The 15,371-nt window shown below is 32.5% G+C and overlaps 1 protein-coding gene across 1 annotated transcript; it reads right to left on the reverse strand.

Moving 5' to 3' along the window:
* Nucleotides 1-576: 576 nt before the first annotated feature.
* Nucleotides 577-14,269, reverse strand: LOC118278296 (mitochondrial glutamate carrier 1). Its single transcript, XM_035597530.2, has 8 exons — nucleotides 14,092-14,269; nucleotides 7,931-7,983; nucleotides 6,029-6,163; nucleotides 5,483-5,632; nucleotides 4,783-4,916; nucleotides 4,318-4,519; nucleotides 3,982-4,122; nucleotides 577-3,875 (listed from the first exon to the last, which is right to left on the reverse strand). The coding sequence occupies exons 2-8, from the start codon at nucleotides 7,966-7,968 to the stop codon at nucleotides 3,722-3,724; spliced, it is 954 nt and encodes a 317-aa protein (XP_035453423.1). The 5' UTR covers nucleotides 7,969-7,983; nucleotides 14,092-14,269; the 3' UTR covers nucleotides 577-3,721.
* Nucleotides 14,270-15,371: the final 1,102 nt, after the last annotated feature.

A 15,371-nucleotide genomic window follows, 5' to 3' on the forward strand; every position in this document is an offset into this window, starting at 1 on the left:
GGAATCTGAATCTGTTTGTTTCAACCATATTTAATAAATCCACAAATAAATAGTAAAATAAACACTTTTATAGCCACGAAATTGTTCTTGGATACCGGTAACTGTTTATGTTTTGACGTTGTTGTATGACAACTGATATGAACGTCAAGCAGCGACGTGAAATACGCAACATACGAGAACCAATCACAGAGCTCTATTTAACGCTGCGCGTTTGCTTAGACAAGGGTCACTTAAGTATCGTTTATGAATTGAAAGGCTTGCCAGATGTTACGCAGTGAGAAATGCCTTACTTCGCACAGAGTTGCTACTTCACTGAGGAAAGTATCGTTTGTGAATACGGGTGTCACACCCGTATCCACAAACGATATCATATATATATATATATATATATCATATCATATATCAGCCCAAATACTACATAATGATACCATCCTTTTCTTTAAAATCGGATTAACAGTTTGTCGTGAGCCTATTTTTTAGTTATTTAGTTTGCCACAAAATATACCAATCTGTGATTTATTTATTCAGAAGTAGAGAAAAGGCCTGAAAAGGAGTCAATTCAATAAAATTCCTGTATTAAAACATACATTTTATTAAATTAGGTTAAACGAAAAAAAATAATGTCAAAATAAATTTGATCTAAAACTCATAAACACCACATAGTTCATATGTTCCGACTAATAAAATATATTATAGACAATAATTGGCAACTACAAGTCCATTAAATATCTTTTGTGTAATACATAATAATTGTCTAATATTTAATTGACAATACAACATCTAATAACACATAGGTAGCTTCTAACATCAATATTAATTTTATTATATATAATTATTATTGTCTTGAAACATTGACGTTGGGCGTAGCTTGCAGCCAGTATGTCGGTTTGTATACAGCAAACACTTGCCTGTCTAAACGATTGATTGCAGGCGTAGCAATAAGGGTCAATTTCACACGGAGATGAGACGTGATTTAACAATACTGAAGAATACGGAAGAGGCAAGTGATTTCGCATTGCCCCACGCGCTGGATACCGTGAGACTGAATCTTTTCGTGTAGAAAATAGAGTTGTATTTAGAGCTGCTCTTATAAAGTGTGCATGCACCGTTACGTCTCGGTGTGAGCTGACCTTAAGACTGCAGCAAAGCAGAATATTTTGTTTAAAAACATCATATTACAGATGTAATATTAAACTACATGCTTAAATTTAAATCATGTCTTTTTGCAAAACAATTAATACACCCCAATATGACGTTATTTCATTTGATCTAAATTCTATGTAATAAACACGTCATTTATACGACAGAACAAATAAATTACATTCTACGTAGAATCTATGCCGACATCAAGTAATAAGTTTTCGATATGCAAGCGAGGATACAGCCAAATATTACTTAGTTACAAAAAATAATATTTTACAACTTAATACTTTTTTACCAAAGCATTTTCGATTATTTTCAGTTTTCCATTCAGATTATTTTACATGAAAATTTATTTCATAACGATATTTGTACTAGTACTAGTAATATCAATGATTTAGTAGTAACTATTATTGTGGAGTACAACAATAATATATACTAAGAGAGACATCAAAAGGTTTTTAACAATTACTTCTGTGTAATTGCTCTTCCTGACAAGCAGGTCAATTTACAGTTCACACACTTGAAATTTATCGTTCTGATGACATTTCATAAATATCTAAAGAACTGTAATTGATATTATTATTGTCTCTTAACTAATATATTTTATAACTACGGAAGTAACATGTTTTATTATACGATTTTGTTTTTTTACTAATTTTTTTTACATTTTTTTCATAATAATTTCAGCAATCACGTGAACATAACAACACAGCATAATGCCTGATATATTTTTTTTTCTGAAGGGCACATAATTACATGTAATAGCTAGTTTTTGCCAGTGGTATGTAATAGATGAAACTATTGCCTTAGGTACATCATAAAAATACACACACGCACATTAGTTTAAACATTCCGATTAGAAACCTCTTTATTATTGTGTATTTCTTTGGAAAGAGTATCTACCAGTGACAGCAGATCAACGAGGGATTGCCGTGGCTGGTTCTATTTTAAAGAAAATATTGAATCAAGACAAAAAATTACACTTGATACATTTCTCAAGACATGAATAAATGCGAATGTAGTTGTTATAAACCTTACAATCCAATGAATGCGTGAACACAGTGTTCGCGTGGCAAACCAAACCAATTCCTTACGTCGCCATACAAACTAGAAGTTAAAATAACGTCAAGCTTAATCAACAACATTACATCTATTTTCCAACAAATATGATTTATAATTACAAAATTAAATAACAAATATCACAAGCAATATAAAGAACAAAATCTATAGGAACTTGGGCCCAACCATACAGCATCGATAGTTTACCAAAACATTATATAATTGTTGGTTACTTTTGGTTTAATACAGAAGGTATAAGTAATTATGTTACAAAGTAAATAAAATAACATTACCAATTATAATATCTAAACATTATTTATAATATTTACTTGATTTGATTAAGTTGACAATTGTAATTAATTGTATACTAATAATATAATTATTGGACTGAGACTAGAAATTTTATTCGATTAGGTATTATGATTACTTTGACGCACATTATTTGAAAGAATAATGACATAATTCTAATTGACATTAGTTGTTCACTACTCAAATTCATAGTTTATTTATTGACTTCGGTTGATGTTGCTGTTCCAATCAGCTTTCAGTATTTTATTTCTAACATTTAAACAATTAATAACACCTGCAACACTCGCGTTGTTTCGCCGTGTTCAATCCTCTGTACTTCCATTCCCAACAAATCAAAATATCTGGTGCTGTCTGGTTTCCGTGGGTGGCACTAATTACTTACCATTAGCATATCTATCTGCCGCTCTATCACATTAAAAACACTTTGCCATAATAGTAGATGCTACAATTAATATGGTGAATTTGGTTCATATCTGATTTGTATAGGTTAGGCCCAAAAATGAGTTTATTCTTTCATTAGTAAAACTATAACTGGTTAACATACATCATAGCTGTTTGTTATAATAGTATTTTGTAACGGTTTCCCTCGTGTCCATGTATTCGGGTACAATTCACATTCCATGCTATCCAAACACATTTTGAAAAAAGGTCCGCTTAGTAGTACCTGTTTTATGTAATAAGTACTACTTACAAGGAGTAAGGCTTAAAATTATTTAAATATACAAGTGTCAAATGTCATGTCAACAGTGATCTGTAAGCTTTATAGTATTACTAGCAATTTAACACACAAGCATGATGAGATTAAATAAATAATATATTTGAGGTAAATCTTACAGAACATGATCGTGTTATATAATAGCACAGCGTTTGTCTAATATCATGATTAATACATTAAGGGCCCTGTTTCACAATTTGTCGATAGCTGCTATGTGCAAGGTATTCACGACATTATTTGTATGAACTATCTGTCACATAAACTTATTGGGTACTTATATGAAGGCAGTGAAACAGGCGCATAGAGATTAGTACATTATTTTATTATCAAAAACAAATAAATTGCAAAATAATGCATATAAATAAATATAGTAAAACAAAAAGCTAACATTCTTAAGCAAAAGTTGTAAAGTTGTATACAAATAAATAAGTATGGAAAAATGAAATTGAAATAAAATTCATCTATGAACGGAAGACATAAAATTTGGAAGTGTGTTCAGACAATTTTGCCACGCTTGTAACCTAGCAAGTACTCCGCGATGCCGAGGTAGTAGACTGTCTGCGCGATACCGAACAGAGGAGCGATCACGATCATACGGCAAACGCCGCCCTTGAAGAACGCAGTCGGGCCCTCGTGCCGCAACGTGGACCTGCGAGAACAATATACGCCTCAATAACTACATTCACACCAAGTGACATCTCATCAAGATTCTATCAACTTTATAAATTTTTTATCCATAGAAAACGACAGCTTACGTAACGCAATCCATGATTCCCGTATATTGCCGTTCCCCACTGCCTTTAGTGAGAGTTTGCATGCGCGTCTTAACCACGTCCATGGGGTTCACGGCCAGGGCTGCGAAAGATCCCGCCATGCAGCCCGACAGGAATGACCACCTGCGACGAAACAGAAGCTGTTTGTTTTAAAATACCGTTTTCTTTCTAATTCCATGAATAATAGTAGAAAGTGTTTTGGAAAAAGTTACAAAGCGAACTGGTTCACAGCTGACTGTAGGGACTATTATTTAGGTACTGTATTAAAGATATGAACAAATAATATTATACTACTAGTTAGATTGATATTATACTGACCAGAAAGGTGGTGTAATGTCTTTTGGGTCCTGTATACCCATTTTGCTGAGGATTGCGAAGGTAGGGAAGTAGACTACACTGAAGGAGATGTCTCGGCACGCTGTCGCAGTCACTCCCTTATACAACCCAAAGATACCTTTTTCAGCGACTAATTTTTTGGTTAATTCCCAAGCTGTGACTCGCTTACCCACTTTGCCGCCAGCTGAAAAAAACAATAAGCTGCTCTATACCTAAACACTTTTACTTTATCATTCCTTAGGTTTTAAAAATATAAGTGGAGCCCAGAGAATGCCGTTGATATCGTCACGCAGAGTCTCGGCATCAATTTATGGGAGGATGGGAGGTTTTTAGGATGAATTAGCCATGTTCTGTGACAAGATGTCCACAGGGTATTGGTTGCAGACTTAGTAACATCATAACAAATTCTTAGGTTCCTATACTATTGTTGAACAACAATTTACATACCGGCTTTGATTTGTGCTGCAACTCGTCCAGCGTCCTGCATTTGGATTTTTAGGAGCTCCATAGGCGTGGTGATGACAATCTGACACGCCCCGGCTGAACCACCGGCAAGCATTTGATTTGGGATCGGTATGGTTCTAAATCGCACAACAAAACAAAAATAAAATAAACTACATATTTAACTTTTGAAATAAATTAAGTATGAGTATATTTAAAAATATCAAACAAATTCAATCATGCGGACTCGGGTGTACGAAATACCTACCTATGTTGTTGTACTCACATTGGTTTTCAAACTTATATTGCGCTTTATTTGTTGCCTACGTCCCTGGAACGGAACGGCAAACCCATTTAAGTAAATGTAATCACTTCGGTGGTCACACTACAGGAAGTCAGAAACGACACGTATAACATTTTTGTCTACTCACAGTTTAGGTCCCGAAGGCTTTTGACTACTTAACTAGACCTGAACACTTAACTAGACTGCGGTCACCAGGACTCTAATCTACTTGATCGCGCGTTTGTTACAATTAGGTTGCAATGTCGTTCAATATAGAGGCCTAAGGGCCTTTGCAGAGCAGTGGACGTCTTCTGTCTAATGATGATAATCGCGCGTTCGTAGGAACTCAGTTTGTGAGAACACCCAATGATCGCGCATTCGTGTTCTATCCTACACCAACAAATTTGTCTAATTGTGACTTACCCATCTGGCTTGGACAAGTGGAAGCGGAAGAAGTCATTAGCAGCCAATTTAATAGCTTTCTCTGGAGTGATCAGCAGGATATTGACACCAGACCCTCGGTACATGCCGAAGTAGCCTTCTGCTTTGTAAGTCTGCTTGAAGCAATCCAACCTGTAAGTTGAGGAAAATGTAAATACCTATGCGTCCAGAACTTCAGGGTACATGTCTGTTACTTTTCACAATAGTCAGTGATTTGAGCATCAGAAATAATTTATCTTTATAACAAGGTAGGCAAACTTATAATAAGCATTTGATCTATCCACCAATTAATATTAAAACTTTACATCAATATCCTGTGACAATTTGCTGTGGAACTATGCCCTCCTCTAGGTAAGAGGGATATGCACGCTTGGGTGAAAAATCGAAGGTTGATCAGACAGGGCTATTACCGGCTCTTTGTTAAGATGTCGAATCCCTTAGCCGGGCACCCACAACACGAGAGGAGTAGGAGCCGAGGGTAAATGTATTCTACTCTGCAATCACCACCAGACGAATATTTAAACTTACATGTTTTTATATTGCCTCTCGCCATTTGGGCCGATCGTTTGGTTTTGAAGTCTTGTCTTTACTAAATCCAATGGAAACACTATGGAAACACCCACAATACCCGCGATACCGCCATTGACAATTTTTGGGATTAAACTGAAAATTAAAAAAGCAGAACATAATTAATGGTCCTTAAAATACCTATGTAATAAAATGTGGACCTACTTTGAGAATAAGTTGAATAATTTAATGTTTAAAGAAAGCAAGAATACATTGATATTTTTAATAGGTACAACAATACAGGTAAAACCTATTAAGGTAGATTTTATAAAAAATATATTTGGTGCTTTGCTCCAATTGACTTCCACAATCCTCTCAATACTAGTCTATAGCTACTTTATTTTGTTTGGAGTTTAAAGAAACTGTAGCCTCCAACTTGGTTTTCCTGTTTGTTTTCTAGTTTGTATCGTATGAAAATATGATTTTGTAGCTTAAGCTATAGCGCCGAATACACGACAGGCTTTGTTATATGTTTATTCATATTCTATATTTAGATTGACCGTACGATGAACGATGCTACCGTGTAATGGGATGATTTATTAACTTTAGCAAGAGTGTGATTGATGATTTGGATAATTTAATAAATTTTCAATTCATGTAAAATATGTTAACTATTTAAACTTATCAATATTGCCAGTGTTTCTTAAAATCAGATTTATCTGATACATCAGATTTATCTAAGATTATGACCTTGGCTACACTCTCGCGACGTCGCTCGTAATCATAGTCATGTCACATGACTGAATTGAAAACAAAGCTAGGTCTGTGCTTGCTAGAACCTGAGGAGTCAAGAGGCCTGTCCGACTGACTTGATTTGTCATGGCATACAGTAACGGCACTGCTCCAACCCAACTATTAATTAACTTGTCATTTGAATTTAAACAGGAAATTTTCTGTCGTGTGATAATTTTATAACGTCAATATCACTTTATACAACCCTCCTTCGCTTTTCCAAAACAAAAAATGCAGTGCCACAGTCATGCAGTTATTGTGTGTATTGTACCTGCATTTGTGATTCTAACAAGATGAGAAACAATGTATTAACCTGTCTCCAAAATGTATATTTGTAATAACCTAAATACCAGATCTTACACAATATGTAGGTTATAAACATCTAATTTAAGAATCGTTTTTACAAGTAAACGTTTCAAATAGAGTGGACCGAACATAATTATCATAGAGACAGGCTCTGTTACGAGATTGTATTAAATTTGAAGGTCGCCTCATATGTGAGAATACTACAGCAAAATGAATATTGTAATTATCTGGAACTAAACATCCTAATATTATGCTCAAACATGTATACAGTATTGTATTTACAGTACCTAAAATCAATAAAATAAACACCTAATATTATGTGTACAGTTTAAAAAATATTATATTATAAATTTTGTAGCTAATTTATGATAAGCTTATTGTACTAAAATTAAGTAAATAACTAATCTGATATCATTAAAAAATACTGATTATTATAATTTGAATATCAAATTGACTTGTATGTCATTAGGTGTTATTAAAATAAGTATGTTTAATAACATGGAGTTTTTTATTTATTCACAGGGACACAAGAATGTAGATAACTTCAGGCTATATTAGTACCTACATATTTTCATTCTTCTTACTCTAACAGTCCTTATTATGCAAGATGCATTGTTATACCTCATAACTAATAACTTAAGACATTGAAACATTAAGTAAACTGCTGAAAGTTTGCACATATGCATTAGGGTTATTAGATAAAATTAAAAGTTATAACTAAAGAGTATTATAACTAAAGAATATTTAAGAAATTAAAATAAATAGCACATAATTACACTAAAATGTCTTACCCAGAAATTTTGAATTAGGTAAAGTACCACTTACTTGAACTGTTGAGCTGGTGGAGGTTTTGGTGCCGCCATTTTGATTTACTGAAGCTGTAAAATAAAATAATCTTTTGTAAATTATACACCCACAATATTCATCTTCTATTCTTACTAATATTATGAAATAGTTTGTCTATGTTTATTACTCAATTTTGTCAAAATGGCTGAAGAGATTGAATTGAAATTTGGAACAAGGGTAGATTATGATCTGAAATAACACACAGGTCACTTTTTATCCCACTGGAATACGGGTGAACCCACTGGCATAAGCTAGTTCACCATAAAAGTTGTATGTACTTTAGCTAATCTAAAGCCTAATAATTATTCCTTTATTTTTGTCGAAAGATATAAATTTTTCTTTTAATAAAACATTAGTTTTTATGCCTATTTCATTCTACAAAAAAATAATAGAATAAACCCTAATTTATTTAATATGTATGAATGCTCCACTACAGTCAAAATAGATATGTACCACTTTGGTTACTTGAACACATCTAAATCATCTTATTTTTCTAGTATCATTCTAGCCATGGTAAATAGGCCAATCAGCTTTAATTTCGTAAATAATGCAAAACTAGCAATTTAAAATTATGCAGGTACTTAAAGTATATATGTGAATAATTGAAAATTATTAATAATTATCTATGATTATTAATAACTACCGAAACTCAAGGTAAAAGTGATAAATTAATCACATTTGTTGGTTATTATTAATAATTTTACCCTAGTAGTGATAAATGGAATAAGTTGTTGCATTTATACGTGCTACTGGTGCTACAGATGATTTACAGGCAAACCAAATATGATTGTTGATGATTGCTTTTAGGATTCGTGTTGATTTTGTTAATGAAACAATAATTGTTTAATGTTATTTTTGTTACAACTTAATTTAATTTTTAAAAGAATTTTATTGTTACTTTTGTGATAAATGTGAGACAAGACCCTTTTTGGCGAGACGAAACAGGGGACTTATCGCTGCAATGACAGCGAGCCCAAATAAATGTGCGCTAGAAGGGCACTATTGAATATTCTCAGTTCAGAATATGTGAATTTGTTGTCCTTTCGGTTTAAAGCAAAAACAAGTAACCTTGTGTGTGTGATTTCTAATCATCGTAATACTGTGTTTAATATTATAAATAAATACATGCTGGTCAAAAAACATTGGTTTTATATTTATTTTATTACTTTTACCAATATGTGTCGTGAATTATTAATAATTACTACCAAAAGTAATAAATTTCGATAGATTATTCACATTTAAAAATTTTCCAAAACATCTGGTTAGTATTAATAATTTTGTAAAATTATTAATAATTTTCAATTAATCATATTTACCGTAACATATATATTTTTTAAGTAACGAGTCTACAATCATAACAAGATACCTATAAAATCTGATTTACAGGACTAATTCTTGTATTCATTTTTCTCCCTTAGCAAGTTTATTATTTGAATGACCATATCATTTATGTACATAAGCATTATTAAACTATTTTAAATTAAAAAATGGTTCTAGGTACCGATCTATTAATTTCTATACTTAATAGACTTACTTTTTTCAGACTATAGTACATAAATTATGTATTGGAAGCCTACCAAAGCAGCTGTTTGTGATATCATTTCAACATTCTTATTGATTTTTGTAGATAGTTAAAGTCAAAGCATTTATTTCAATTAATCCTAAATAAGGCACTTATGAAACGTCAAATTGAATTGTTCGTCAGTCTGTCTGTCAGTGAAGCTAGGCGCTCGTTCCAAAGTGTTGCTTCGAATGGAGAAGAACGAGCAAGAAACTCCATTGTTACTCTTTTTAAAAAATGTTTTTTACAATATCTCTGATACATTATTTGATCATTTACCTATTGTATACATATGTAGGAACAATGTAACGACAATACGACGTCAAAACTATGGGACAATAAAACCAATTTGTAAAGAATATAAAATAAAATAGCGGGTTGTTTCAAACATAGTGCCCACATATGTACACTTACAAATTTGAAATAATGCTTCTATACAAATAAAAAATAATCTTTAATTTAATTTTTCAAATCAAAAAATAACTGCTTGATGCCACAGGATCCCTAGACTACGTTGGAATAAATTAATACTTTAAGTTAACGTGTAACTAGTGATCGTATTAGAGCATTGTCTAGAGTGAGCGAGTGTCCAGTGGAGCCGGACCAACATGCTGCCACGCATTTTTATCTATACATATGTAGTACTCCCTTGCCAACCACTGGCAAACATATAATAAATCTGTAGAAGGGTCAATTCTTTACATTGAAAATATTGAAAAAATAAATAGCGATACCAAACCCAAATATGTGATTAAAAAAATGTTGTCTGGCTGTCTGTCTGTATGTTCAGGCATCACGTGAAAACTAACTGTTCGATTTCGATGAAACTTGGTATAATTATACCTTATTATCCTGGGCATAAAATAGGATACCTTTTATCCTTGAAAAATACGTAGAAAAAAAACTTTATTTTTCAGTTTTATTCTGCTCAACAGCAGTAGCTCAATAGAGGGATCTTCTTAATTATTATGGGCCTCGCCGTATTTGGGTCAAATAGATATTTATAAGATGTCATTGTTAGAGTTACTCAAAATGGAGAAATAAAACTTCCACGCGAAGACCGACATCCACGCGAACGGAGTCGCGGGCGGAAGCTAGTCTTCAATATAATCTGACAGTTTATAATATGCCTGTTTAGACACTTCACGCTTTATACAAGATTTAAATTTTTTCTCGTTCAGATTCAGTATGGTAGTTGGTAGTTTATTATAACATTTAACACAAAATCCCATGAAGGATTTCTGCACTTTGGACAATCGGAATTGCGGTATAGCTAAGTTATTTTTCCCTCTCGTATTAAAATTGTGTCTGTCGCTTCTTTTTTCAAACAATTGTTGATTTTTTCTTACGTACATAATATTTTCGTAAATGAATTGAAAAGGCACTGTAAGAATATTTATAGTTTAAAATAAACAAGCCTTGCCGTACCTACGTCCGTTAGCTGCCTAATCTGTCTAACTGCATAAGCAGCTGAGCTTAGTCTCCTCGAAAGTGCTTTTATATGGGGCCTCCATTGTAATCTGTCATCTAATGTGATACCTAAAAATATAGTCTCCTTAACAAATTCCAACTTTTGTCCGTTCAAAGCAACATAACATTCGTTATTTTGTACGTTAGGTAAGCAAAATTTAACACATTTGGTTTTTTTCTCATTAAGCGCCAAGTTATTAATAGTAAACCAATCATAGACTTGAAGAATGGAGCTGTTTACGTCGTCAAAATTATTCGTACGTCGACCTATTTTAAAAATCAGTGATGTACATCTGCAAACAGCACCATTTTTGGTTCATTTTCGAATATGAGTGGCAAATCGTTAATGTACACTAAAAAGAGGAAAGGACCTAATATAGAACCTTGAGGAACGCCCATTTTTATCTCAGACCCTTGTGAATTAACACCGTTAATATGAACTTTTAGCTGCCTATCCCCTAAATATGATTTCAATAGACGGAGCGCAGTGTTTCTAATCCCGTAATGATCTAATTTCAGCAAAAGTGTCTCGTGATTAACGCAATCAAATGCTTTTGAGAGGTCACAAAAAACACCTATGGCATCCTGTGCTTCCTCCCAGGCACCAAATATTTCTTTCATTAAAGTAACACCGGCGTCAGTTGTACAACGACCTTTAGTGAAACCATACTGCTGATGGTGGAAGATGGAGTTTTTATTAAAATGATGAAGCATCTGAGACAGTATCAACTTTTCAAACACTTTGCTGAGGACCGGCAAAATAGATACAGGCCTATAATTATTAGGTTCTGTGGTTTCGCCGCTTTTAAATAGTGGGATAACTTTGCTATATTTCATTAGGTCAGGAAAAACACCGTCATCTATACATACTTTTATTAAAAATCATAGCCAGATAGGGCGCTATAGTTTGAATAATTGTTTTGCAGACTTTCACCGATAATCCCCAAAGATCTTCAGTTGATTTTATTTTAATTTCTTTAAAGACTTTTACGATCTCTAGAGGATTCGTATATTGAAAACTAAAGTCATGTTGACATGATTTTACATTTTTTTTAAGCAAACTAGCTGAGAGTGTGGCTGAAGAATTTAAATCTCTAGTTATTTTAATAGGAATATTAGTAAAAAAAAAATCAAACTCCTGTGCTACATCACATTTTGAAGAAATTTGTCCAATTTCAGACCTTAATTTAATTTCCGAATTATGTGTTTTTTTCCTACCAGTCTCATTTTGTATAATTTTCCAAGTTGTCTTTATTTTGTCATCTGCTGATTTTATTTAATTGCTGATATAAAGACGTTTTGCGGCTTTGCACACTAATCTAAAAGTCTTTGAATACTATGTTACATATTGTTGAAAATGGGGGTCGTTATTATATGGTTTCATGCCTTAAAGCTCAAAAAGTTTATCTCTACTCTTTTGAATACCTACAGTAGCCCAATCGCTAAATACAAATTTGATATGGATATCTTTATTTTTGAGTTCAAAATATTGTTAAATTCCTTGTTTAATAATTCAAAGAAATCGTTGTACAACTTATTCACATTACTAATATCAAATGTTTTTATATTTAATTTAGTAGCTAAAGAATTATTTAATTTCTCCAAATTTCTAAATGTAGTCTGTCTAAATCTTATTTGAGTTTTTAGCAAAGGTAAATAAGAGCTATACGCGACCATTAGTCCACAGTGGTCGGATAGCAAGCTATTTATAATATGTTTTTCTTTATAATCACAATTACAGAAAATATTATCAATGCAGGTGGCGGTAGAGGATGTTATTCTAGTTGGTTCTAAAAAAACATTTTTTAAATCAAATGATTCAAATAAATTTAACAAGTCCATAATGCTTTTACTATTTTCTAATAAATTTATATTGAAATCGCACAAACAATTATTGACTTTGACTAGTAGAAAGCTTTCTTAAAACATCCTCCATGACAGAATCAAATAAAGCAAGATTCTAATAATTAGATGGTCTATATACACAAACTACAACATGTCTATCCAGCTCAACACAGGACAACTCAACTGTGTTCAACTGACAGTGCTACAATGTCTTTCCTTTCTTTAGATTTAATACTATTTTTAACTAATATTAGGCACCCACCATGTAATATTTGTTTTCTACTGAAATAACTAATTACATTGTAGTTTACTAAATTTAAAGATGTCAGTTGGTCCTCCTTTAACCAATGCTCTGATAGACAAATTAAATCAAACTTAGTTTTTTCTAAAAACAGCTCTAATTCTAAGATTTTTGAGGAACAGCCTTGAATGTTAATATAAAATAATTTTAGGTTGTGCTGCTCCTGTGTATAATTATTTTGAAATGGTTTTGCACTGCCAGAATTTACCTTATCATTCATATATGATTTATAAAGGTACCTTCTGTTGTCTTATAATCTAGTTTAAACCTAAATGTGTCTCTGTGCTGTTAGACACTCTAGACAGCACAGATTCGTCCTTATAACTATTATCTGTTATATTAGTTATAACAGTATTAATATTATTTGCTATAAGTATAGCAATTTTCTGTCGAAATTTTTTTGAAAGATCTATACCTTTCTTGGTAAAAATAAGATTACTAATAAATTTATTAGTGTCAAAAAGAATAGTCTGTCATTTTGACATGTCATTTTGTGTAATATGTTATTCAGTACACCTATGTACTTATTCTTTGAAGAAGAAAGTGTATTTGAATATGGGAAAGCACACACAATTATTTTCCCTATATTACATTTTAATAAGGTGTCCACACCATTCACAACATCCCCCCTTGTTAAACCTAAACTGTTGCCTACCATAGTTAAGAGTAGGTTAATCTGCTAGCATACTAATATTATTAGTTACAAATGGTAATGCCGATCGTAGTCGGTTTACTCGCCCAAAAATCGATATCACTGAAAATACCCATTGTTCACGAAGATTAAGAGTAATGGCAGATACCCTTTCACACGACCTTTCTGACCCAGGTCTGCTTCTAAACCACTATGTTTGAGCACACATTACTATACTAATTCGACATTAAAAATATTGTCTCAAAATTACCAACTCGGATCGCGATCAATAGCGGCATTTTACGTAATAATCAAAATAAAATTGCTCTTACCTTTTACACTTCTTTTTTTAATTTCAAATATTCAATATTTCACTTCTTTATCATAATATACACGTTTAATTTTAGTATTATATTTCCAATTTTTTTGTTGAATTTACGTTTTTATTGTGGCTTCGCACCTGATCGTGCTTTTGCCACACTCATGTGTAATTGTGAATTTTGACATTTGGTTTAGTTTTTTGGCGTTTGGCAAGTGTTGCCGACTGCTAGGATTTTTTTTAAATGTAAGTAACCAATTTTTTGATTTGGTTGGTTAATTTAACTTTTAAATTCGTCTATAATTTTCCACTCCAGTATCTATTTTTGTGCGTTCGTTTACTTTTTTAAAGGCTTTTTTATTCTTAATTAAAGGGGATGCGTATACCGCGAAATTTAAAATTTATTATGTGTTGTGCAGTTTACAGCTCGGACGTCAAGTAGTTATATAATTTGCGATAATTATATAATATAATGTGTACAAACAACGCGCAAACGATGTCCTTGATTGAAATCAGTATTTGTATAAATAATTTTAATTCACATTAAAAATAGATGTTATGCATACCTACTTCTATCAACCTTTTTACCCGACTGCCAAGGAAGGGTTATGTTTTTCGCGCGTATGTATGTATGAGCATAATATTCTTTATTACCTCATTTCTTCGAAACGGCTTGATGGATTTCGACAATCAGGGCATCGTTGGATTCGTCTTAATTACCCAAGTGTTCTTAGATATGTATGTGACGTAAAACAAAAACCAACATAGCGGCCGTGAGGCGCCCTAGATAGAAGTAAAAAAAAAATATATTTGCTACAATATGGGTATCAAATTAAAGAGCTCATCATGAGGATTCCAAAATGGTATATCACTGACATATAGAAAAAAATACTATGTGCAATTTTGTTACGCAATCAATCTAAAATAACTGGATCGACATGTGTTACTTTTTTATTATCTTGGTATTGGAAGTAGTTCTCTCGTGTCGTGGGTGAAATCTTGAGAAACACATAACCGTATTATAACTAACTAAAAAGTGTTAAATAAAAATAAAAAAATTAAAAAACCCGACTGCATAAAAAAACACTTTAAATAAAAACTGAAAAGTAAAAAACAAGCTTAGTCTTTTCTTTTTCTTTCTTTTTTTTTTCAAAAACGTTGCCCCACACTAGGATTTTCTCCTGTGTCGTGGGTGCGTTTACAAACATACAAGTTCACATACACATGACACCCAGACCCGAAACAACAATTTGTGGATCACACAAAGAGTTGCTCCGTGCGGGAATCGAACCC

This window comes from Spodoptera frugiperda, chromosome 18 (genome assembly GCF_023101765.2).
Source record: "Spodoptera frugiperda isolate SF20-4 chromosome 18, AGI-APGP_CSIRO_Sfru_2.0, whole genome shotgun sequence".
In the NCBI taxonomy this organism is placed as follows: domain Eukaryota; kingdom Metazoa; phylum Arthropoda; class Insecta; order Lepidoptera; family Noctuidae; genus Spodoptera; species Spodoptera frugiperda.

What these genes read in the sequence shown, in the direction of transcription:
- LOC118278296 (XM_035597530.2), bottom strand. Translation starts at nt 7,968, where the DNA reads ATGGCGGCACCAAAACCTCCACCAGCTCAACAGTTCAA. An exon ending in GAGAGGCAATATAAAAACAT is followed by an intron (nt 5,633 to 6,028) that starts GTAAGTTTAAAT and finishes CTCAACTTACAG; the next exon opens with GTTGGATTGCTTCAAGCAGA. An exon ending in GGAATCATGGATTGCGTTAC is followed by an intron (nt 3,876 to 3,981) that starts GTAAGCTGTCGT and finishes TTGTTCTCGCAG; the next exon opens with GTCCACGTTGCGGCACGAGG.